We start from the raw sequence: 26,270 nt of genomic DNA on the forward strand, positions 1-26,270 counted from the left end.
TATATATATATAAGTTACCACAAAAAATTGATATAAAACCATTTCCAATGATTTTTTTTTTTTTTTGAAATAAAATAATTTTATAATAAGATTGAATCATTTAGCAATATTTTATAGAATAAACTTATTTTCACTCAATTATAGAATGAACAATACAATATATTTAAAATATATTTATTGTCGTATTCAATGACTCTGGTAGCTAAGATGCGGTTGGAAGCGAGGCTGCAGATCTGGGTGCGCTTAGATGCCCCAAAGCAATGACCAACTCAATTCTCTCCGCTAAGTAACAAAGATGAAAAGAAGCGCACTGATTTCCCTCAGCTAAATCTTGGGCATTCTTGTTAGCCTTGTACTTGGCAGAGCTCTTTCTTTTTCTCGTCTATCAGCTTATCTGCTGACGTCATTTCCGAATGTCTTTAACCCCCTAGCAAAGCAACCAGCTCTTTTTCGTTCCCGCTTTCTAAGCAAGGAGAAGAGTCGTCTCAGTTCATCATAGCTCGAGAGTCTTATTTTATTTTAGAGTAAAAAATAGAATACTTTTTGAAATGCTCTGATATAATAAAATTGTCTGGAACGGAACCCAACACAAGAATAATTATCTCATTTTAGCTATATAACAACAAAACGTTAACAATGAGTGCATAACCTATATTTTATATTTTGAAATTTCTTACGAGTGAAAAAAAAAACAAAATATTTTTTTTTTGAAAAAGAGCTTTTTTTTAAAAAAAAATTGTCGTCTAGAGTATAGTAAGAACATTTCCATCCCCACTCCATAATTTACTGCAAAATGGAGTAAAAAATAGAGTAGTGAAGAAACAAAAAAGTGATTACTCTATAAATGAAAAGATTTTTTATTTTTTGTTCATACTCAATTTCCCACTCTATTTTTGGAGTATTTAGTTTATACAGCCAAAGAAGGTTATTTGAGTGTTATCGGAACTAGCACTATTTCAAGGATAATCATGAATCTGCAGCAAATGTTATCAAATATTTCAGCGACAATTCCTCTGTCGCTGAAAGTAAGATTTCTAAAGTATTCATGCTTATTAAAAATTTAATAAATATTTATAATTTTTTTTATTATACACTTTTCAATAACTTTTCACCAATGAAATTTAATCAATTCAAATATTTTCATTTATTATTTCTTAAAAGTATAAAAAACTACCTTAAACATATAGAAAATATATCTTTGTAGAATAAGTAAAAAATCTAAAATATCTTATTTTCGGGTACGAAAAGAGTAATTGTTTGATGATGATTTCCAAATCTATAAATTCTATATGCGAACAATACTAGTTGCAAAATGATATTCCCTCTGTTTCAATCTAACTGTTTTAATGAGTTTTTGATGTTTCAAAATAGAAAATTCTCATAAATAGATAATTTTTAAGTTTTGGTATCAAAAATATACCACAAGGAGTAAAGTGACCAAAATGTTTCATAATAGGTAAAAAGATTCTAATAACGTTGATAAATAAAAAAAAAATTAAAAAAAAAAATAATTTTTTTTAAAAGAGTAATTTTTATATACTTTTAGATTATATGTTTTCAAATTCAAACTTTTTTATAAAAAAAAATTTCTGAATTTTTTTATTTTTTTCAAATTTTCTCTTTGTAGTTCGAAAATATTTTTTGAAACTATTTTTAAAATTTTTATTTTCAAATTTTTAATATTTATTTTTTTATTTTATAAAATTTTAAACCTCGATCCCAAATCCCCACCTCTTAACTATAAACTCTTAAATTTGGATTAGTTAACCCTAGAAGTATAAATGTATATTTACCTCTTTAATGAAACATTTTGGTCATTTTGATTCTTAGAGTCTATATTTGTGACCAAAACTTTTTTAGTGCTATCCATGGGTATTTCTCTTTCAAAATAGATAATGTTTTTATATATCAATTCACTTTTCAACTTTTTATCAAAAACTGTGTAATCAATTATATTTTGTATTCTATTTTGTGATTGGCTAAATAACTTTTAATTTGTACTAGATTTTGATATGCGCTTCGAAAGCGTGGAGTTTATGGGTTATATACGAAGTTTGATATGAGATAGTATTTTGAATATATTGTGTATTATTATGTTATAAAGTCATATTATATTGAATACAAAAATTTGTTTAAAATTATATAACTTATGAATAAGTTTATTTGAGATTTTTTATATACACTCTTATGTAACTCTTAAGTATGAAAATTTTATCCAAATTTGACAAACGAACCAAACCAATACGAAATACAGGTTGAGGTTCGGGATTGGAAAAAGTACCTATTAGATTTTTTTGGACCTGCGGATCTCTGTTGGACTCCGAATACCCAAAGTACCTAGAATGTTTTGTTCATATTATGTATATTTGAGTAATTCATATATGTTCTCAGTATAAAAATATTATTGTAAATTTTAGATTCGCGTTTTCTGTTATAGTTTCAGGTTTTGGGTAAAATTTTAAATTTTAAAAATATATTTAAAATATTGGATATTTTTGGTTCTCGGGTAAGATTTTGATCTTTTAGATATTTAATTATTTATGGTATTTATTTGATTTTGGGTATTTTTGTGTTCTGATTTTTTGGCTTTTCATATTTTTTAGATATTTTTGTACTAAATACTCGAACCGAGCTAGACTCATTACGTAGCCAAATTACGTAGTAAATTTTACAAATACTTGAATTATTGACTCAAACTGACCTGGAACTAAAAGGAAGTGATATGAACAAAAAAAATTGAAATACCTAGTTGGATATAAATGTCCAAGACCCAAAGAACTTGTACCTAAAAAAACTGATTTATATTTGATCCGAAGACCCAAATGGCCAAATCTAACCTTTCATTATATTTTTGTGCATTTTATAAAAGTTACATTTGTTTAGTTGGTGAAACTTAAGATTTATTTGAGAGATTTTTGGCTAATTTAATAGTATAGATTTGTAGGTTTTTTGTTGAGCAGTAAAAAAAAAAGATTTGTTGGGTTTTTGATAATTTTAAACTTATCTTAAATACTAAATTTTTATTTATCAATAAAATAAAATTAACATAATATATAATTTTTAAACTTATCTTAATTATGAAGTTAATGAGACATATTTTAGTGAAAAATATAATAAAGTGTATCTAATATTATATTTTCGTGAACCAAATTTATGTGGCTGTATATATATGGTATAATCTTTTCGTTTCCAAAAAAATATGGGTCCAATAAATAAAAGCTTTGACTAAATGACTGTTAGAGAAGTTTAAGGTAACATATTGTTTGTCCAAATCAAAGAAAGATCAAAATATTATTAGTTAATGAAAGGGTCCAAACAACATTTTTAAGTAAATTTATTTAAAAAAAATTCTTTTAATAGTATTGATTTAATAATATTTTTAAGATAAAAACAATTTTTTTAATAATTGTGCATATCTTAAAATATCATGTGTTTTGAAACAGAAAAGATACTTGTAATAACCTGTGTATTTAGCAAAAGCCGAAAAAAAACAGTAGCAAACAAAATGATTGAATATTGGTTTCCATAAATCACGTTTATGATGTAATGACAGGCAGATCGAACAAGAATCAATACTATTAAAAAGGAAAAGGAATGAGTTTTAATAAATCTACTTAAAAAAGTTGTTTGGATCATTTCTTTGACTAACAATATTTTTGATCTTACCATAATATTTAATTAACAATAAGTAACCAAAAATTTTTCTAACAAACATTTAATAATACATTTATTTATTAGACCACATTATTTTGTACAAGAACAAAGTTATACGACATATATGCTATATAAAGATGACTATACCATTTGCTACACAAAAATAATGTACCACATATACTTTATTATATTATTCTCTAAACATGTCTCATTAGTCTCATAATTAATAAATGACTTATTTCACCCAATATAAATAAATTATATAAGTCGTTTGATCCACCAACTATGTAACAATACACGCCATCCTTTCAATACTTCTGTTTTAAATTATGAAAAAAGCTAATTCATATATTTGCTAAGAATATATCTTACTTTGAAAAGTATCTAAATTTGAAACAAATCAAAAATTAAATATTCTTATACTTTTATCCTATTTTAAAAACCAAGATATAGCAACATTGTTACAAAATATTTTAACCAAAAAATAATATACCGCAGATATACTATTTAAATTCAATAACTTTATCAACTTTAACAGATTTCATAACTCATTTAAAAATTAACATATATCATATATCATACTATACCATGTCATCATACATTATATATTCCAAAATATACAAAATCAAATTTAATAAAGTAAACCATATGTTAAAAATGATATATTTTATTTTAAATTATTTTTTATACAAAGTATTTATCATAAAATTTGTTATTTAAAATAAGTTTTAAGACTATTAAAAACTTTACAAATTTATACTATTAAATTAGCCAAAAATATTTCAAATCTATATTATTAAAACTGAAGTACCTTTTGGTACTGTTTGGAAACTTAGATAGTAGATTAAATGAAAGTTGTTTGGAAACAAGGATAGCAGATTAAATATTTTTTTATTTATATATTTAGTCACTGTATTTTTTTCTCATTTACAGATTCTATCGTTTGGAAACTTGGATAACAGATTAAAATGAGAATTGTTTGGAAACACGAATAGCAGATTAAATATTTCTTATTATTTACACATTTAGCCATTGCATTTCTTTCTTATTTACAAATCTACCACTTCACTTAAAATCAAAAAATTAAATTAATTACAATGAATTGTTATTATTGTTTTTGCTGAAAAAAAAAACACAAACTGTAATATATGGTATATATTAATCTGCTACAATACAATTTTCAAGAAAACCAAATATCATAAAATTAATATTAATTCATAAAAACCTACTGTAAAAAAATAAATCATTTTTAAATAAATAAATAAAAAAATCAATAGGTTAGTATATGAATATTACAATTACATCAAATTGCATCAAGTTATAAAATTATAAATATAATATTATGTACAGATAAAAAATTATTATCAGACATCTATATTATAATATAATATATTCTACTCTAAATATATTTTACAAAACATAAAAATATAAATGGACATTTTATAAAATAAATGGTTTATAAATTTACATTGAACACAAGTTAAATCCAACACCCGCGCGGGAGCGCGGGTCAAGATCTAGTACATTTTAAAGATAATTAACTCAAAAAATGTAACTCTTATAAAATGCATACAAAATACAATTAGAGAGTGTAAGGTCAAAAACAAAATACAATCAGGGAGTGTAGGTCTGATCTCAGTCAGCAGGTCAGGTTCATTCCGGGTCCTAAATATTTGGACATAACTAGGTATTTAATTTTTTTGTTTAGGTTTGGATTGGTTCTTTTCAGGTCCTGAGCGGTTTGAATCTATAATTCAAATACCTGTAAAATACATGTAATTTTTAGGTACGTAACAGGTCCGAATTAGTTTGGGTATTGAGGAACCAAAAAATACTCGAAGTACCTGAAAACCCAAAAAAAATACTGAAACACATACCCAAAAATCCAAACAAGTATCCAAAATATTGAATTACCGAAAAGATCCAAAATTTTACATGAAATCTGATCCGAGGAACCGAAAAATACCCAAAAAAATTTCCGAATACCCTATATATATTTTTATTACAATTTTACTCAAAACCCGAAGCTAAAATCGAAAACCTGAACGCAAAACTTAAAAATTATTCGCAATACCATAAACATATCTAAAATACTCGAATATACCTAATATACACAAAATATTCAGGTACTTGGGTATTAGGTTGGGTCTCGGTTAGGATATTGATTCAAAGAAAACTTGCAGGTCCAAAAACAAAATTGAATATGTACTTTGCCCTAGATCCAAACCCAATATTTCCATATCGTTTTCAGTTTGGTTTCACGGATCTGGTAAAATGTTCATATCTAAGAGAGAATTACATAAGAGTATATATATAAAATCATAAATAAACTAATTCATAAATTATACAGTTTTAAATAAATTGTTTCTTCGATATAATATAACTTTTATAACATAATAATGCATAACAATTTTAAAATACTAATTCATAATATTTGTTTACAATCCAAAGAAAAATCTGCGCTTTCGAAGCGCGGATCAAAATCTAGTGGCTCACCAAAATAAGAACATGCTCTTCATTATACATTATTTTATTTTCGGATCTTCATAAAGCTCATATAACTTCTTTTCAATTGTTTGCAAAATTCTCTTTATATTAGCTTTAGTAAGGCCATCTTCAATAAAACTATAAAATACTATTTTAGTATAATTTTTGCACCAAATCCTCTCCAATAAAACTGCAAAAATCACACCATTTTAGTGCAACACTAAAATTTGATATCAAATTTGGTGTGATATTATTCACTACACTAAAACATTATTCATCCCACTAAAATTTAATACATAAATATAATAAAATAGTTTTAATGTGAAGTTTAGTGTTATGATTGGAGAAGACCTTGATTTTAGTGTTGAAATTACAATAAAATAGTGTGATTTTGATTTTAGTGGTTGGAGATGCTCTAAGACCATTTCTAGCCCCAACTTATTTTTTTTTCTATAATTTCCACAAAAATAGAATAACACTATTATTATGGGAATTACAGATAAAAAAATAGGTATAGATTGGAGATACCCTAAGACCATCTCCAATGGTATACAAAAATTTATTCTATATTTCACTCTAAAATAGAGTAACTCTATTATAGAGTTGAATTTGCTCCAATGGTTCATTCTATAATAGAGTTACTCTATAATAGAGTGAAATATAGAGTAATATTTTATTTTATTTCAAATATAGAGTGAAAAAACTATATTACTCTATATTTCACTCTATTATAGAGTAACTCTATTATAGATTGAACCATTGCTTGTTTGGCCAAACTCTTTTTGAATATATATATTTGTCGAGACCACTTATAAAGCCAGCTAAACCATCACCACACTATTTATGTCTATTTAGAGCATTTTCAACTCCATTCTATTTTTCACTTTAAAATATAGTTTAGAGTAAAAAATACTCCAATAGTACTCTATTTCTCACTCTATAATAGAGTGAAAATATGTTTACTCCAAATATAGATTAATTTACTTATTTTTTTGTTCATCACTCTATTTTCTACTATAAAATAAAATACCATTGGAACAAACTCAAACTCTATTTTAAAGTTATTCTATTTTAGAGTTAAAAATAGAGTAAGTCATTGGAGATGATTTTAAGTGTTTTTTTTCTGTCTACTTAAAGATTAAAAAAGTCGAACAAAATACTTAATTTTTTTTTGTAACATCAAAATACTTAATTATTATTATTATTATACTCGATATGCTTTGCCATCATCAACCTTTAAATTCAGTATTTTTGTCCAAAATTCTCCACTTAGGGAGTTAACCGACCGCAATTAAAACCCATAGGAAATGTGGGGTTTTAAATTATAATCGATCTGATTAAATCACACTATATGTTCGTAATTGATAATTTAAATACTGATCCATTGTGATGTATACGGCTCAACTATGCTATATGATATAATTAAAGGCCATGATGAAATTTTCGTTTTAATATTGATTAGTTCTTGTAAAATATATATAGCGCTCGACAATGTCGTAATCAGTACAATATTAATCACCTACCAACGTGAACTATATTTGTATATATTTTGAGGGGCCACGTCAAGTGTGCCGTTTGTTTGTCTGGTTACATATTTTTGTGCGTGTGGTGTTTGTCGTCTAGTTTCCACTTATACACAATTATCAACTGGAACTATTTTTGAACAATATTATTCGAGAAGAGTAGCGGTAATCTGAGTCTTACTACTTCCAAATGACACCAGTAACATTATTTTCTTCATCTTTTTGTTAATAATCATGATGTCTATTGAATTCACTGTTCAATATCCAAGAAAGTGGATTAAGCGACGGGCATTAGGTAAATTATTACTGTGACCACTAGACAAAAACAGAAAATCATGCGGTTTAGACTGCACATAAACAACTTAATTAGGTGGTGTGTTACGTGTGTAGGCAGCTGTGCATAGATGATTTGTCGTATTAGAATGGTTTATCATAAAAGTTTATAATGAGAGATATCAACTACAAATGTAGTTCGCAACATAAAGAAATTACAAATGTAGTTAATATTTCGGGTTTGTGAGTTACTAAATCGAAAGGTCTCACCTTAATTTGTGATTATAGTAATGATCCTTCACATCAGTGGCCCCTTATATTTAAATATACTAGGGCCGGCCCGCCCTACGGGCGGGATGACAATTTAAAAATAATTTAAATAGTTAGAATAAATATTTTTGATATTTTTGATATTTGTTTAATATTTGTTTTTATTTTAAAATATTTTGTTCTGTATTAGTATAAATTATTATTTTATTAATTGTTATTCTTTATTCAGTTTTATTTCCATTACAATTGTATAAATTTTACCTTACGATTAATAAAATTGTTTATTTGAAGTTTTATTCTGATTTTATTATAATGGTGTAGAATTATTGATTTATTTGTTTAATTTTAAGTTACCTAGTTTTATTCATTCTCTTACATTATTTTATATCGTACTCTTATTCGACTATATAACAATATATTTTAATTTTACATAGTTGTGGATCTATGTTTATAGTTTTTCTTAGAATTCATGACATAAATATTTAAAATATATTTTACATTTATTTAGTTAGAATAACTTAACATATCTCTTTTAATCTATTATGTATTACTATTTGGTTATATTTTCTTTAATTTTCTAATCTTGATCTATAAAATGATTCGCTTTACATTTTTTATTCAATATAGTGAAGTTTAGAGCTTTTTAACACTAATGAGCTTATATGCAAATAAATATATAGAATTATAACAATAATCTGTAACATTTCTCAAAAAAAAAACAATAATCTGTAGCAACAGATATAAAAAGAGTCAATGTGGTATCTCCTCCCTCTTGTACAAACAACACCATAGTAATATAAGAATATATTGATTATAATTAACTGATAGATAGAGATCTTACGAAAGATGGAGACCCCAAATTACTTTATAAAAAGAAATTTTTTTTTTTTTATATCCTTTCGACTTTATCCTCCTTGATCACATGATTGGCCTTTGCGATTACATCACGTCCAACTTCTTTGAAATTGAAGCTACACTCGTGCTTCTCTGGGCACCTATGGCTTCTGCAGAACGTGCTACCGAATTTGCACTTAAACCCCATAACCCCAGCCTTCTTGTTACAGCTGAAACACCTGTTAGTCCGTGCAGGTTTCGACGGCTCTGCCTCCTCCTGTCCCGTGGCTATAGGAGCTGATGACGGCTCAGCTGTTACAACAACAGAGGCTGGTTCGGTTTCAAGAGGCTGTTTTTACTCTGGTGTGATAAGTGAGTTCTTGACAGCAGATTTTGCTACAGCGGTTAGATCTTCCTCGGCTCGGAGAATTCTGTAGCATCTGGAACAGAGGTTCATGTTGGAAGACACAAAAAAACCGCATCTATTGTCGCAGAGTTCTGGCTCAGTTGGTGGGAAGCTTGTGCTGTTGTTTTGCTCAGAGTTCATTGTTGTTCCTTTCTTCTTCTTCTTCTCAAATCTGTTAAACAAACAAAAAAATTATATTCTGACAGTAACATAAGAATGTTTTTTTTTAAAGGTTGTCGTTTCAGAACATTATAGAGATGAAAATCTTTGCATTAATTTGATTCAACCAACCTACGAAATTGAATCAATTGAATTAAACCCAGATTCGGTATAATCAATTTGCCTCAATTCGATTCAACACAGGTTCTATATAATCATCAAATGAAAATCAATAATAATGCGATAGTCACACCTCTTGTAAAACCACGCTATTCTAGGTAGCCGATCTAAACACAGGATCAAATCATAACCTTAGTTCGAATGAAACAAAAAAATTGATATTCAAAGTTTGAGAATACCCAGAAACGTACGGACATAGTATAGCAGAAAGCTTGAAGTTGTGGTTGCTCCGGGTAATCGGAATGGTCGCTGGCCTCACCTGCTCGCCGACGGACAGCTTGGTAACCCCACAAGACACTGACTTTCTTCACATGATGGGACTCCAGAACCTTAGAAGCCGGTGTTAGAGCACCGACGAACACATGTATAAACCCGCAAGCTCCCCACAGCGTTTACATTCCTGGCACAATTTCTCGAGTCTCCATTGTTGATGTCGGCGATGGAAGAGGAGTATGAACCCTAGACTCGTTGTGACCGAGGAAGACGATAAGCGTTAGGTCACTTTCGGACTCGAACGCTGTGTAATCATAAAGCTCAGGTACGAAGCCCACAAATGTTAGCGCAAGATTAAATGAAACGCGACGTTTAAAAAAAGAGGGGCACGTGTTGATTCCTCCTTGCACGACTTAGTGACGTGTCCTCAGCAGGAGAGACTCCAACATTTTTTTATATAATTAGATATACTAATCTTAAGAAATACAATAGATATGACTTTTGGGATTTTGTTATTTTCCTCTAAATGGATTCCTTCGCTTCTTTTTAGTATGTAACATTTTGTTTGTATTTTAGAGCATCTCTAGTTTTATTCTATTTTTCGTTTTAAAATAAAATTTGAAATAAAAAATATTCCAGTGACACTCTATGTTCATTCTATAACAAACTAAACAAAATAAATTTATTCTATAAATAAAATAATTTATTTATTTATTATTTATCACTTTATTTTTACTGTAAAATTGAATATTATTGCAGTAGAATCAAACTTCATTATACAGCTATGTTTAAAAAAAAAAAATAGAATAAACCATTGGAAATAATTTTGAAAAAGTTTATAATTTTCTTATGAACATTGTGTGTCTTTACTAGTAAGATGTTTTCAGAATTATTTTAAAGTATTTTAAAACTAACTAAAAGTAAAATCATTCCGGCTTTTAGGTCAACACATTTTTATTTTAAATCATCATATAACTAATCATGAATAAATACTCTTATTTTCTTTTATATTCATTGATTTACGATATTTGAATTCTAAGAACATCTTCGATAGAGAATCTTATCATTGAGATTCTAAAAATATATATGTATGTATACATTAATACTAGTGTGGGGTTATTAATTTTGTAAAAAAAATTCAATCCAAAATTTTTAAAAACATTAGTTTGAAGAAATTTTGGGTTGGATTTCTCATAAAATTAATAATATTACAGTTAAATATTAATATTAATATATACATACCCACATATACATTTTTAGAATCTCAATTGTATAGATACTTCCATTAGAGATGCTCTAAGGAAGTATTACAATTAGTTAGCAAAAGATGGACTATTTACAAAAGTAGATAATTGCAAGGGGATGAAACAGAGAATGAGGAAAAAAGATAATGAGATAATTTGTATAGATGGGGTTGAGAGCAAATGATTACTTGGGCGGATGGTGCAATGCATCGGGCTGATGATGTGGAAGTTAATATGTGAGTTTATGGGCAAAGAAAGAGAAACCATAATGAGGTAACGCAGACATAGCCGCCATTTCCACCTCTCACTCCCACTTACAACTTCTCCTTTTGGGCAAGTTTTCTACATCAATGCTCGTCTTAATCACCATTAATCTCTCTACTCATCATTAACACATTAAAATCCCACTATTTTTCAAAATACTGCTATTTTAACCTTCGCTAGATTTTTCACCCGCACGGATCATTTTATAAATATATAATAGATACCATCGCAAAAATTTAAAAGATATTTACATTTTAGTGTTATATATTATGTAAATCTATAATGTTATTGATTATGTTTCTTATTCAATATTATTAATGTATAATGATTTGTTTTATATATTTTACTTTATTATTAATTGTTATTATATCTATCTATATATATAAAAATATGTTCGCCTCCCTCCTGTGATGCCACGTCATCAAGTCGTGCGTTATGGGAGTGACACGTGTCCCATTTTGTATTTGAGGCCAAAATAAAACAAAAAACTGTCAGGGGTAATTGAACCCAGCACCTCCAGTACTGATAATATCTCTTAGAACCGCTAGGCTAGAGTCACTTTTTATAAATATGTAGCCGCGAAAATACTTATTATCGTGTTGGCTGAAGTCCATGCTTCTTCTGCTTGTGGCCAGGGCCGGCACTGAACTGACGTCAAGATGAAGATCGTGAAGTTAAAAACTTTGCTCCAAACAGTTTTGCAATGTTTTCAACTTTTATAACTTGATGCATATAATATATATCAAAATACATTTGTTGTACACGCTTTTATTAGTTTTGCTTTTAAAAGAAGGTATTTGCAGTTATAAATGTTTTGTGCCAGTGAAGTAATGGTTGAAAAATCTCTGTACATATGTCATTTTAAAATAACACCCAACTTCTATATATAGTCAATACATATGTCCATGTTATATTCTAGACTAAATATTTTCTCTTTTAAAAATATAGAAAACAGTTTTTTTAGTCTACAAGCAAATATTGTAGAGCAAGTATGCATTATACAAAATAATATATATTTAAAATCCATACGCAAAAATATAAAAGTTGATATATGCCTCTTTCTGACACATGCACACTCTACTATGAATAAGAATTAAAAAAAAAACAGTATTGTCATCAAACTTTATCACAAATCCACATTTGTACATCTATAATTTTGAGTTGGACAATTAGTTAATTTGTTACAATACCAAAGCAAAAATAATCGAAAAACAACTATACCACCGCATACTAATAAGTAACACATAACAAACAGCCAAATCCTTGAATCTTAAAACAAATTTTAACTCGAGCATTTAGTGAATATCAAATTAACTAATATCCCGCCCGTAGGGCGGACCGATCCTAGTATTAATATATTTCCGAGTTTGGTAAAATAAATTCATAGTATGAAATAAAAAATTGAGAATCTCTTTCATTTTTTTCTAATTTTTACAGACTGAATACAATTCATTTTAAAATTATATTTAGTTATATTATAAAACTGATATTTTCTTAGCATAATTTATATTTCTTTGTTATTTATTATAGTATATTGTGGGATTTTATAAGTAAATACATTATAAATAATACTATAGTATTAATTATGAAATCAATCTCGTGCATTAATTTAAAAATATTTTAAAATTTTACTAAGATTTTGTTAAGTTTTTTCAACATATTTTGTTATAACTAAAAATAAAATTTAAATTTACAGTTAAAATTTATTTATTAATATTTATATAATTTATAAGATTTTTTAGAAATTTTATATATTAAATAGATTAACTTAAATAGTCAAATAGATGTAATTGATGAAATAGACCTAGTATAAAATTTTATGGTATTTCTTTTAATAAAGAAGATATAGAATATGATTATAAAATTTGAAAAATAGCATACACTTTTATTTTCTTTCCTTTTTTTATAATAAAATTTTATTTAAATTAATATATAATAGTATATATTATTAATTACGAAATTAATAAATATTATTTATTTAAATAAAATATTTTAAATTTTTAGAAAGATTTTGTAAGATTTTTTTCTCAACATTTTGTTGTAACTAAAAATAAAATTTAATTTTACAGTTAAAATTGATTTATTATTAATATCTTTATATATTGAATAGATTAATATTAAATAAATGCAATTAATGAAATGGACCTAATAAGGTTAGTATGGCTTTTGTATGGTAGATAAAAATGATACTTCTCTTTTAATAGAGAAGACTAGAGCTTGACTCGCACATCCACCCGGGTATTCATTTTTGGTTTGCAAAAAAAAAAGTTATCTTTTATAAATGGTAATATATGTTTTTAAAATTTATATATATATATATATATATTAAATAATTATTTAATATAGTTCTAAACACAATCATTTTAGAATTTATAATGAATAATTTTATTTTTTGATCCGTTAACTGTGACAACCCTATTTTAAAAATATAACTCGTGTCGTGCAAATGTATTTTTTATGGATCAAAATTTTAATGTAAAATAAAATGGTTATCTATTTTTATATTTGATTCATACGATTAAATAATTCAATATATTATTTAAAATTTTGTGGTTTATATTATATATTTTTATAACAATTTTATGTTTTTTAGACGTAGTTAATATACCAAAATAAAAAATAACCACCCCATAATAATAAAAGCTTGTTATATTTTTGACATTGATGAAGTATAATTTATTGTTTACCCAAATTATAGGAAACATTTTTAAAATAAAAAAACATAATTTGTTATACTTTATTTTAAGAAAATACATTAATTAAACTATAAAAGACAAAAAAAATACTAAAAAGTAGGTAAACTTATTACTTCAGTGACATTCAAATGTAAATAACTTTGAAAATTATGAGGCAATTTATATTGGTACTTCTATTTTAATAATAGAGATAGAGAGAAAGGAGTAAGGACATTAAGAGAGATTTAATTTCATACTTATATTCTATTTTTTTTAAATACTGCTATTTTGATTTATTTTCAACATATTACATATCGTATTTTGATTAATTTTTATACGATGTGTTATGTTGAAAATAAATCAAATTATCTGCTGCATCATCAACCGTTAAAATATTGTCATACTTTCTTTATTCTATGAATTGATTTATAAAAAATCGGGTGGTTAAAGTTTTTGTAATTCCCTAATCCAATAAATAAACAAAAAGCTCTTCAAATATCAGTTAAGGTCTACTTACTACCATTTCGAACTAACTAGTATTTCTATTAAAGCAAAAAAAAAGAGAGTAAAACAAAATAGATAATGTAGAGACTATAAATAGGATCGAGAAGAACTTTAAACCACTTCAATCATGAACTACTCGCCTTCTCAAACTTTTAAAACTCATCATAAATAATAAAGTCTATTTCTCTTTCCTTTTAAACCCAAATCCTATAAACTTTCATAGCTTCTCTGTTCATTACTTATATCTCACGTTATACATATAGCTCCTATAAATGCTTCTCTTTCCTCTCGAATAATCTTCCCTCACTACTTTCTATATAAGACCCTTGTCTACTTCACTCTTCCTCTTAACTCTCTCTTCTTCTCTTTGCCTCTTCTATCCGCTCTCCATATAAAAGAAATATGATAGTGGTTAGAGAATACGACTCGAGCAGAGACTTAGCCGATGTGGAGGCTGTGGAGCGACGTTGCGAGGTCGGACCAAGCGGCAAGCTTTCTCTCTTCACCGACCTTTTGGGTGACCCGCTTTGTAGGATCCGACATTCACCTTCTTTCCTTATGTTGGTAATATTACTAATCAAACAACTATGTTTTCTGCAACTCAAGTATCAGATGTTTTTGATAAGGACATCCAACTTCACAACCTTTGGTTGATCTAAAAACCCATTTCCATAAATACAGTTTATACTATATTTTTTTTTTCTGACTCTTGATAAGATCAAAAGACTCGAATCATTTATATTTTCTGAACCAAGTATATCAAGTTGCTAACCAAAACGTTTGTATCTTTTCAATTTATTAATATAGGTTAAGTTTAATATGGTTGTAACAGGTGGCTGAGATGGGTACGGAGAAGAAGGAGATAGTGGGCATGATTAGAGGTTGCATCAAAACCGTTACATGTGGCATAAAACTCGATTTAAATCATAAATCCCAAAACGACACCGTTAAACCTCTTTACACTAAACTCGCCTACGTTTTGGGCCTCCGTGTCTCTCCTTCTCACAGGTAACGTTCCGTTACTCCCACTAATCGCGTAACCATAAAAGATTTTGATTAAAGAAGGAAACTAAAAACTAATCGTTTACTATTTTGTTCTGACGACCGACTAGCTGGTGCTTGTGTAATGATGTGTTTTTTTTTTTGGGATGATATTTTATGTTGTAATTTTTATATAATTGAAAATTTAGTCACGTACTCCTTGATTTTGTTTCGCAGGAGGCAAGGGATAGGGGTTAAGCTCGTGAAGATGATGGAAGAATGGTTTAGGCAAAACGGCGCCGAATATTCGTATATAGCAACTGAAAACGACAATGAAGCTTCCGTTAATCTATTCACCGGTAAATGCGGTTACTCCGAGTTTCGTAAACCGTCTATCTTGGTCAACCCGGTTTACGCCCACAGAGTCAACGTCTCGCGTCGTGTAACCGTCATTAAATTGGACCCGGTTGATGCAGAGTCGCTGTACCGACTCCGGTTCAGCACAATAGAGTTTTTCCCGCGGGATATCGATTCGGTACTGAATAACGAACTCTCTCTCGGGACTTTCGTGGCGGTGCCACGTAGCAGCTGTTACGGGTCTGGTTCAGGATCATGGCCCGGTTCGGCTAAGTTCCTGGAGTACCCGCCCGAGTCATGGGCCGTGTTGAGCGTTTGGAACTGCAAAGACTCGTTTCGGCTGGAGGTTCGTGGCGCGTCGCGACTGAAACGCGTAGTGGCTAAAACGACGCGTGTGGTTGATAAAACCCTGCCGTTTCTGAAACTCCCTTCGATTCCGTCGGTTTTTAAACCGTTTGGGCTTCACTTTATGTATGGGATTGGTGGAGAAGGCCCACAAGCGGCGAAGATGGTGAAGTCATTATGTGGTCACGCGCATAACCTGGCTAAGGATGGTGGTTGCGGCGTTTTGGCGACGGAAGTGGCAGGAGAAGAGCCGTTGCGGCAAGGAATACCGCACTGGAAAGTGTTGTCGTGCGATGAGGATCTGTGGTGTATAAAACGGCTTGGGGAAGACTATAGTGATGGTGCAATCGGTGACTGGACTAAATCATCACCTGGTTCCTCCATTTTTGTGGACCCCAGAGAATTTTAATCATCTCTTTGATAGTATAGTCATAACACTAAACATTTCATATTACGGGGTGTCGTTGTAAACTCTTAGAAAACCTTTCAAGGGTCTTTTGGGTTTTAGAATTAGTCTTCTTTATTTCCTAGGTAATCATCTTTTTGTTTGTTTGTGGGGTTTAAATTAGTGGTAAGAGGCAATATCTCATGCTTTTGGGTTTGTGTCTTCTTGTCTTGTAAATGGATCTAGCTTTTCTTAATATACTTTATCTGTGGCCAAATTAAAATGTCGACCTGTTGTTTTTCCTTTTAGTTATACTGATAAATCTAATGTTAAAAATAATTTAAATAGCAATATGTTTATGAAGTTATTATAACAACTTCATAAACATACCAATTAGCTATTATAGTACCGACTAGCTAGTCGGTATTGCATGGTTTTGGCTTCATAAACTTTAATGAAAATACTTACTAGCTAGTTTAAACTATAATTTGTTGTCGGTATGATATTAAACATATCATACCGATTAGCTATTATAATACCATTAAAGTTTATGAAGGCAAAACCATGAAATTTTTGAAACTTAAATAAAAATATTATGCAACTCCTGTTCTATTCTGGTAATGATTAATAGATCTGGATAACTTTTTAGTTGAGATAGGTAATCTCTAGTGTGTATACACAAATACATGTCATTTATTAATAACAATTCAATAATATCATATTTTGTAATTCTACACCTGATGAACGCATTGATATGTAGTCATGTAGAGTGAAGTAATCATGTCCAAGTAAGATGATGATAATCTTGCAGACAAAGTAACAGTTGTAGGAGAATACGTATGTACAGGATACCCACTAGCGAAATCCCATTTAATCTAATACGATGGTGTATATTAGTTTAGTTGTTCTTTTTAGGTGGGATTTTGGTTCTTAGTACTTTGCTAATTCGATATTGATCATTGATGGATACTGAAGAATAAAACCACCTTTTGATATCGCCAGTCTTACGTGTAAATGACATGAATATCAATGTCATGGACCACGCTTTTTCTCCATTTAATGGTCCCAAAAAGATGTTAAACTGATAGATTTATATGTTTCTTTTGTTGGTTTGCAGTAGCATGATTGAAACCTTTGAATCGGGTTTGTGAACGTGTCATTGTCCAAAAGAGATATTGTCGAGTTGTGAGCACCGATCGAGTCAGTGAAAGTTTACATTATAAGGTCTTGTTCATCGCATTATAAGACATGTGGAGGTAACTACTACTTTGTGTTTGTGGAGTATATTTCAGTTATAAAAGATTGTCACTTACATGCGTATGTTGACTGGAGGTTTGGTTTTTAGCTGTTGTGAGCTTACTACATTTTGCATTTCTTGGCAGTATTTGTAAGGGTGTTTTGATGGTTAAACGGTACCTATTTGACCTGGTTTTAGTAGGACATGTAGCCATGCATGCAGATTAGCTATGTTCTTTTTCCTAATTAGTAATTAAGTACAGTCTCGATGATCATAGTTTTGCCAATTGTTGACCGATAAATATAAACACAACAAATAAATTACAAGTTGATCATCTATAGAAGTGCTATGTTATTATATACACAAGACTTAGAGACCTATTTCAACTAGGAATAGAACTTATCTAAATCTTATGATATATATATCTAAATGTTAATCCTTATCATAAGAAAATTTATATAATATTTTTCGGTTTGGATTTTATGGATTTCACTTTGTAATCGAACTTCAATGGTCCATAACAGTTGGTTCGCAAGATACACATCTTGCTCTCCAATATATCTTCATTATATACACAAACTATTGAAACCATCCTGGATTAAAATTTTGAAAATTAGAGACCAAACTCGTGTTTCTTTTTAGACTTTGTAGCTACTAGAAAAAAAGAGGAAGGAGAGGGGGTGTTAAAGTCTTCACGGAGTTCTGAAGTAGATGATCATGTGAATCCTAGTGCTTACGGATCTTAAAGCAAATATATGCACGTAGGATAAGCACCAGTTGCAAAAAGAAAAATAATGCAACAATCTGGGGATTATATCATCATATATAGACGTGACGTGGGCTACAAATCCACTAGGATATAAACATCCAGAGGAGAGAAAAATTCACAAAAAACTATAGATTTTTTAGTTTTTACACTCATGTATTAAACTAGTTTATATATAAATTTGTAGGATAACAAAACCTGTGTATAAGCTAATAAATACTGTTCGTTGATAGTTTTTAGGATCAAAATCTATGCAGAAGCTCTTGCGCGATATAAGACAAACATCATGTACAACATTAGAGCATGAGCATTGGTGAACCCCTCTTTGGGGTTCACAAGTTTATTTTAATATTTTTTTGTGGGTCCATGAATAGTTATGAACCTGTAATTGTTTTTTTCTGCATTGGTGAACCTGAAGTATGAGTTCATAACAATAAAATAATAATATATATATTTTTTTTTAATATTCAAATTATCCAGAAAACAAGAATAAAATATTTAAAATATTATTAAATTTTTGAAAACTATTTATTCAATACATTAAAAGATTAGATTACATAAATTGAGAAATAGAAAAACAAACAAAGTTTATTCATCTTCATCACCAAACTTTTGCCAAATATTTTCCATTAAATCAGCTTTCAAACGAGCATGCTTCTCTTGATCTCGGACTTCTCTGCGCATGGCTAACATATCACCGGCATGAATACTTTCTCTGGTTGTCACCTTTGAACTTCTGCTTGACTCTCCTGATTCGAACTCAGAAGTATTTATTTGAGCGTATCCGTGTCGTTCGTTCTCTACAATCATATTGTGCAATATGACACAAGTTCTCATTATCTTTCCTATCTTTTCCTTGTCCCATTGTAGAGCTGGGTTTTTAACAATTGCAAACCTCGACTGCAATACTCCAAAAGCCCGTTCGACATCTTTTCTGGCGGATTCTTGCTTTTGTGCAAATTTCTCGGCTTTAGGACCTTGAGGAAGTGGGATGGATTGGATAAATGTTGACCAGTTTGGATAAATTCCGTCAGTAAGATAGTAGGCCATACGATAAGTGTGGTTGTTGACCTTGAACTTAACTTTAGGTGCTCGACCATGTAAGATGTCATCAAAAACCGGTGACCGATCGAGAACATTGATATCGTTGAGTGTACCTGGTAAGCCGAAAAATGCGTGCCATATCCAAAGATCTTGTGATGCCACGGCTTCTAAGACAATTGTCGGCTTTCCTGAACCCCGTGTGAACTGACCTTTCCAAGCCGTTGGACAGTTTTTCCACTCCCAATGCATGCAGTCGATGCTGCCTATCATCCCCGGAAACCCCCGTACCTCTCCAACATCGAGTAAGCGTTGAAGATCCTCGGCTGTAGGTTTTCGTAGATACTCATTTCCAAACAATTCTATTATTGCATCAGTGAAATTTGCCAAACACAAACGTGATGTACTGTCACCAAGTCGGAGATATTCGTCATATGTATCTCCCGATTGACCATATGCCAGCATACGTATAGCTGCGGTACACTTTTGAAGTGCAGATAGCCCATTCCTTCCGCAAGCATCCCGTCTTTGCTGAAAGTATGGAACTTCATTACTTACACGTTCGACAATGTGGAGGAACAAAGGCTTGTTCATTCGAAAACGCCTCCTAAACATTTCCGGTGGATATGTAGGATTTTCCTTGAAATAATCGTTCCATAGCCGATTGTGTCCTTGTTCCCGATCTCTTTCGATATAAGCCCGTCTTTTGTGCTTGTTGGGGTGAGCATGAATCACTGAGTCGATGAAATTATCAACTACTTGGTCAACCATTTCTTCTAAAGCTTCATCAACTTCATCACTTGATGAGGAAGACATTTTTGTTTTTTATCCTAAAATGACAAAAATGGCAAAAGGGGATTTGTAACTATCATCATTTTCATAATCTACATTCTTTTTCACATTATATTAGATTTTTTTTAAATTCTATTTTTATTTCATTACTCTATCATATTTTGCATAAGCTATATTTTTTTCATTATTATATCATCATTTTCATAATCTACATTCTTTTTCACATTATATTAGATTTTTTTTTAAATTCTATTTTTATTTCATTACTCTATCATATTTTGCATAAGCTATATTTTTTTCATTATTATATCATCATTTTCATAATCTACATTCTTTTTCACATTATATTAGATTTTTTTTATAATCTACATTCTTGTTGCATTATCACACTTACCTTGATTTGGAGCTGTTGTTTGTTGTTGAATTCTCTTACTCTAGTAGTGGTTGAGCACCACGATCACCACGTTCACTTCCCTTTACCTCACAGTTTGTTGCGATGAGAAGAGAATAGAGAGACAAGAGAAGAGAAGAGACTAGAGTAGAGAAGAGACTGGAGAAGAGAAGTGAGAGACAAGAGAAGAGAAGTGACTAGAGTAGAGAAGAGACTGGAGAAGAGAAATGAGACAGATTCTTTGTGTGCTTTGCTCAGTTGTAAGAATAAAAGACACACATGGAGAAGAGAAATGAGACACATTTTTAAACCAAACTGAAAGACATAGTTTATATAGAGAAGGCAGAGTTTAAAACATCCGTGAATCAACATATTTTACATCAGCGAATCAACAGCAAAAGACAAGTCCTACACATAGTACATCCTATTTTACATCCGTGATTAAAAACTGACATAAAGTCCTACATCCTTGACCCTCACCTGCAACCTTCAGACCCGTGACCTGCAACACCCTGCCCTTCCAACCCGTGACCTGCAAAACAAAATAGAACACAATGAGTAAGCAAAACAAGAGATAGGCTTATTCTTAAGCAGCTATTACACTAACCAAATCAAAGCATTTCAGAGATAAGCTTATTCTTAAGCGCCACTTCATGATCAGATAGTGTTTCAATGTTTTTGGCTAAGAGACGATCTAGGATTTTTTTATTGGAAAGGGTGTTTTTCTGAGCTAGAATGATCTGTATCTGGTCATAAGCTGCCTCGTTCGGCTTCTTGCGTTTGGCAGCTTTGCTGGCCTTGACACCCGGAGGCCTAACCTCTTCCTCAGCACTCACCACCTCCGGACCACTTTCCTTCCTTTTCTCCTTCGGCTGACAGTGTGATCTCCATTTCTGATCGAACCTAAGTTCCCTCCAGCAATGTTCAAGACAGAACTTGACATTATAGTCATTGAAGAAGATGTCATGAGCAAGCTTCATGACATCATTCTCTGTTTGCCCACTCGCCTGCTCCTTCAACGCGCTTTCATGGCATCCCACAAACTTGCAGACCTCCGCATTCACCCTTCCCCACCTCTGCTTACATTGACTCCACTCTCTTGGAAGGGAGCCAACGAGGTGAGGACTTGAATTGAAATACTCTTCTATCCTCTTCCAAAACGATCCTAGCTTCTGTTCATTGCTCACTATGGGATCCTTGCTGGTGTTCAACCAAGCACTGATCAGCACAATGTCCTCTTTGGTTGACCACCTTTTCCTTTCCGCTGGTTTAACTAACCCGGGAGAGGTAACATGTGCTTCAGCAGAGTCTATGTCTATTGGTGGACTGCTCTGCGAAGCTAACAAGTTAACAAACCCGTGAGAGTTACGGGAAGAAGGGTCCATTGTGTTTAGAGGTTTGTGTGATTTTGGTTTGGTGTTTAGAGGTTTGTGTGATTTTTAAGCTTTGATTGTTTGTGTTTTTAGAAGTGGAATTCCTATGTTTTAAACTACTTTCGCATTGGTTTATTACACAACAACCACTGCAGTTAATTAGACAACAACAAAACTTAATTAACACAACAACTTATTTACAGAACTACTTTGCATTCATTACACATCAAATCACTTCAAAACTACACAATATTTAAAACTTCAACCAACAAACGTACACTTATTAATGAATTGTAGTCTAGCTAGTTCAGTTCAGTTCAATACGAGTTGTAGTATAGCTAGTTCAGTTCAGTTCAATACGAGTTGTAGTCTAGCTAGTTCAGTTCAGTTCAATACGAGTTGTAGTCTAGCTAGTTCAGTTCAGTTCAATACGAGTTGTTGTCTAGCTAGTTCAGTTCATTCACTTCTATTTCAGTTGAGATTGAGTGTTTACCTTCGCTTGTTACTCGAAGCAGAGCTTCTCCAGGTCAGCTACTTGCACCGTCAAGTTATAAACCTCCGCAGTTAGGCGATCAACCTGCCGAGTGAGCCCGCTAGCCTGTGCCTATACATGGAAACAACAATTATAAGTTATTAAAATTAATAACAGTAGAGCAAAATGTAGAGATAAACGTACAGAAAAATAAATAAAATAGTTGACAACTTTGTGACTAACCTCCAGTGTCTCAATCTGGTTTTTGAGACTCGGAATCAAATTCAACAGCTGCTCAGCCTCCTCCAGACGCTTAGTCAAGCTTTCGATCTGCTCCTGGACACCAATCACCCAAGGCTGACGGTAGTGAAACCCATCAGCCTTGTTTATAAACAAAAAAATATCAGAAAACCATTTTCTAAAAACATAAATGAATCGAAATGGTCATCAGTGTCTTACCTCGTAGTTGGCACAGGTGAAGAACCGCTTCCCGGGTTGAGTATCGTACTCCTGCTTCACTCGAACCTCGTCTATGATTCTCCCACCACAGGCACACCTTCTCGGAATGCCATATTCAGAATCGCAAGTGTATGATAGCATGTTGACGTAGTCCTTTTGCTTCTTTGAATGACTTCTCTCTGCTGCGGGATCCATCTATAAAACAAATCGAATGAATTTGAACATTAAAATCCAAACAATATAATAAATTTAGAACTATCAAACGCAAAACCGAATCAATTTTGAACCCTAACTCCAAACCCCTCTATCGATTTGAAATCTCATAGAAACTAACCCTAAATGAAACGAGCATGCCGATTTACATCAATTAATAGAAAACCCTCTATCGATTTTCATCCCAAAAACGAAAACCCCAAATTGATTTGAAATGTGCGAAAACGATTTCGAGCAAAATCGACCAAATTAAACCGTCAATCTACTCGATACTAACCTCAGGTCGTCGAGAAGACAGTCTGTCGTCGATTCACACACAAACAACTCAGAGACTCGGCGTCGCTCGTAAAATCGCCTCTCACACACAAACCCTGGTTTTTTTTCCGAGAAGAGAAAATGAGGAGAGACACGGGGAAACCCTTCTTTCCTCCCCCTCTACGCGAAATCTTTCATCAAGTAAACAACTGACACGTGGCTAAAACCGCTTGATACCGGATCAAGCGCAAGGCCCGCTTCATCGAAACAAACCCATTTTATATTTCATTTTAATCACCCGGGCCTTAGAACTCGAGCCCGTGAACCTCACTAAATACCCCGATGCGCATGGTCTTATGTTATGTGCAGTTATCAAAACTCGTGGACTTTGGTTTGGGCCGTAGTCACGTTTTTATTTGAAGTCTCGAGAGACTACTGTACTGATGCTATTCCAAAGCAAAGACAGAAGTGCACAATCTCCGAAACCAATTCTTTTCTTAGTAGGAAGACTTGCAAACATAACTTGTTTTGGTCTTTTCAAGTTGTTAAAAAACAAGAATATTAATGAACAAATCATAATTGAAAATTTTAAAACAAGAAAAATACTAGGAGTTTAACTCCATATGCCCTTATTGGCCAAAAGTTTATCTCATTACCCCTATCTAATTCTCACTGCTCCTCTCTTATTTTGCTTCCATCGATACCTTTTTATTTTCTTTTCTTTTTTTATTATTTATTTATCTTTTCTTATGGGACTCATTTTTTTCCCCTTCTTTCATGCGTTGGGCTTCTTTATTAATTTTTTTTTTTTTTGCTTTTTCATGTAATCAATTTTTGCTTCCAACAATTTATTTTTATTTATCATATTATTTTTCTACAATTTTATTTCTATTTTGCTACAAAAAAATTGTAAATATATTTCATCTTAAATTTTTTACTAATATTTAATAATATAAAAACAATAAAATAATAGAATAAATGATTTTGTTGTATTTCAATCACCAATTAATTTAAATAAATAAATCTAATAAATCATTTACATAACTTTTTAAGTTTTTATTACTACCATTGATTAGTTTAAAAATATTCAAATTTAAAATAATATCTCAATTTTATTTTCTATTTATATTTATAAACTAATATATATTTTAGGATGAAGAGGAGTATTGGCATCAGAAAGGTAGGAATATGTGGTATTCATCGGGGATCTCAACACGAAATTCTACCAAGCTCTAACTAAGCAGCGAAGGGTACGTAATAGGATTGTCGGACTACATGATGCAGCCGAAAATTGGATTACGGAGGATAATGGAGTAGAGAAAGTAACAGTAGACTACTTTGAAGAACTATTTAGTACCATCTCTCCATCAAAGTTTGACAATTTTCTATCAGAGATAGCACCGGGGATTACTCCTCAGATGAACCAACGATTATTGAGAATGGCGACTGAAGAAGAGGTTAGAGAGGTTTTATTCATGATGCATCCAGAAAAAGCACCAGACTCGGATGACATGACAACTCTTTTCTTTCAACACTCATGGCATATTATTAAGAGTGATCTCGTGGAGATGGTGAACAATTTTCTAGTATCGGGTGAAATGGATTCAAGGTTAAATATTACTCATATCTGTATGATTCCAAAGACAAAAAGACCTACAAGGATGACAGAATTACGGCCAATCAGTCTATGTAATGTATAAAATAATTTCAAAGATTTATGTCAGCGGTTGAAAATCTATTTACCCTCTCTCGTCTCGGAGACCCAATCAGCATTTGTGGCAGGTCGTTTGATCTTTGACAATATCCTTATAGCTTCGGAAGTGTTTCATGGATTACAGACTAATAAATCGTGTCAAGGAAATTATATGATGGTTAAAACGGATATGAGTAAAGCGTATGATAGGATATAATGGGAATTTATTAAGGCACTACTGCAGAAGATGGGCTTCCACCAACATTGGATTAAATTAATGATGGAGTGTATATCGCCGGTTCAATATAGGATCCTCCTAACTGGACACCCACGAGGTTTCATTGTGCCACACAGAGGTTTACGACAAGGAGATACGTTATCCTCCTATTTATTTATTTTGTGCATTGAGTCGCTTATTGCAAACATTAGGAAGGCGGAGAGAGAAAAACAGTTAACATGAATTAAGGTAGCTAGAGCATGCCAATCGTTCCCCCATCTGCTTTTTGTGGATGATAGTTTGTTCTTCTGCAAAGCTCAAAGGGAAGAATGTCATACTATTCTCAGGATTTTAAAGGAATACAAGGTAGTTTCTGGTCAACTGATAAATTTTAAAAAGTCTTCAATTCAATTTGGACAAAAGATTGAAGACTCGATCAGACAAGAGTTAAAGAGATATTTTCGGTATACAGAATTTGGGAGGATTGAGATCTTACTTAGGATTACCGGAAAATCTTGGCGGTTCTAAGATTCAAATTTTTGGTTTTGTGCAGGATCGCCTAAATAATAGGGTCAATGGCTAGACTTTTAAAATTTTCACAAAAGGA

At 31.1% G+C, this 26,270-nt stretch overlaps 3 protein-coding genes and 1 pseudogene across 3 annotated transcripts; 1 reads left to right on the forward strand and 3 right to left on the reverse strand.

The window, feature by feature from the left end:
* Positions 1–5,217: 5,217 nt before the first annotated feature.
* Positions 5,218–12,229, reverse strand: LOC106432682 (annotated as a pseudogene).
* A 2,562-nt stretch (positions 12,230–14,791) lies between these two features.
* LOC106408624 (probable N-acetyltransferase HLS1) lies at positions 14,792–17,031 on the forward strand. The gene is made up of 3 exons (XM_048767318.1): positions 14,792–15,250; positions 15,519–15,694; positions 15,905–17,031. The coding sequence occupies exons 1-3, from the start codon at positions 15,089–15,091 to the stop codon at positions 16,776–16,778; spliced, it is 1,212 nt and encodes a 403-aa protein (XP_048623275.1). The 5' UTR covers positions 14,792–15,088; the 3' UTR covers positions 16,779–17,031.
* A 271-nt stretch (positions 17,032–17,302) lies between these two features.
* On the reverse strand, positions 17,303–20,654 carry LOC125592345 (putative nuclease HARBI1). Its single transcript, XM_048767312.1, has one exon. It carries the CDS (start codon positions 20,612–20,614, stop codon positions 19,346–19,348), a length of 1,269 nt encoding a protein of 422 aa, XP_048623269.1. The 5' UTR covers positions 20,615–20,654; the 3' UTR covers positions 17,303–19,345.
* Positions 20,655–21,283: 629 nt separating this feature from the next.
* On the reverse strand, positions 21,284–24,552 carry LOC106356225. The gene is made up of 5 exons (XM_013796016.3): positions 23,776–24,552; positions 23,286–23,480; positions 23,070–23,207; positions 22,848–22,958; positions 21,284–21,513 (listed from the first exon to the last, which is right to left on the reverse strand). Exons 2-4 carry the CDS (start codon positions 23,478–23,480, stop codon positions 22,857–22,859), a joined length of 435 nt encoding a protein of 144 aa, XP_013651470.1. The 5' UTR covers positions 23,776–24,552; the 3' UTR covers positions 21,284–21,513; positions 22,848–22,856.
* Positions 24,553–26,270: the final 1,718 nt, after the last annotated feature.

This window comes from Brassica napus, chromosome A3 (genome assembly GCF_020379485.1).
Source record: "Brassica napus cultivar Da-Ae chromosome A3, Da-Ae, whole genome shotgun sequence".
NCBI lineage: Eukaryota > Viridiplantae > Streptophyta > Magnoliopsida > Brassicales > Brassicaceae > Brassica > Brassica napus.

Coding starts and splice junctions, on each gene's coding strand:
- LOC106356225 (XM_013796016.3), bottom strand. CDS start 23,480: ATGGATCCCGCAGCAGAGAGAAGTCATTCAAAGAAGCAAAAGGACTAC. Junction 23,208..23,285: donor TCACCTGTGCCAACTACGAG/GTAAGACACTGA, acceptor TTTATAAACAAG/GCTGATGGGTTTCACTACCG. Junction 22,959..23,069: donor ACCAGATTGAGACACTGGAG/GTTAGTCACAAA, acceptor TTCCATGTATAG/GCACAGGCTAGCGGGCTCAC.
- LOC125592345 (XM_048767312.1), bottom strand. CDS start 20,614: ATGTCTTCCTCATCAAGTGATGAAGTTGATGAAGCTTTAGAAGAAATG.
- LOC106408624 (XM_048767318.1), top strand. CDS start 15,089: ATGATAGTGGTTAGAGAATACGACTCGAGCAGAGACTTAGCCGATGTG. Junction 15,251..15,518: donor CACCTTCTTTCCTTATGTTG/GTAATATTACTA, acceptor TGGTTGTAACAG/GTGGCTGAGATGGGTACGGA. Junction 15,695..15,904: donor CGTGTCTCTCCTTCTCACAG/GTAACGTTCCGT, acceptor TTTGTTTCGCAG/GAGGCAAGGGATAGGGGTTA.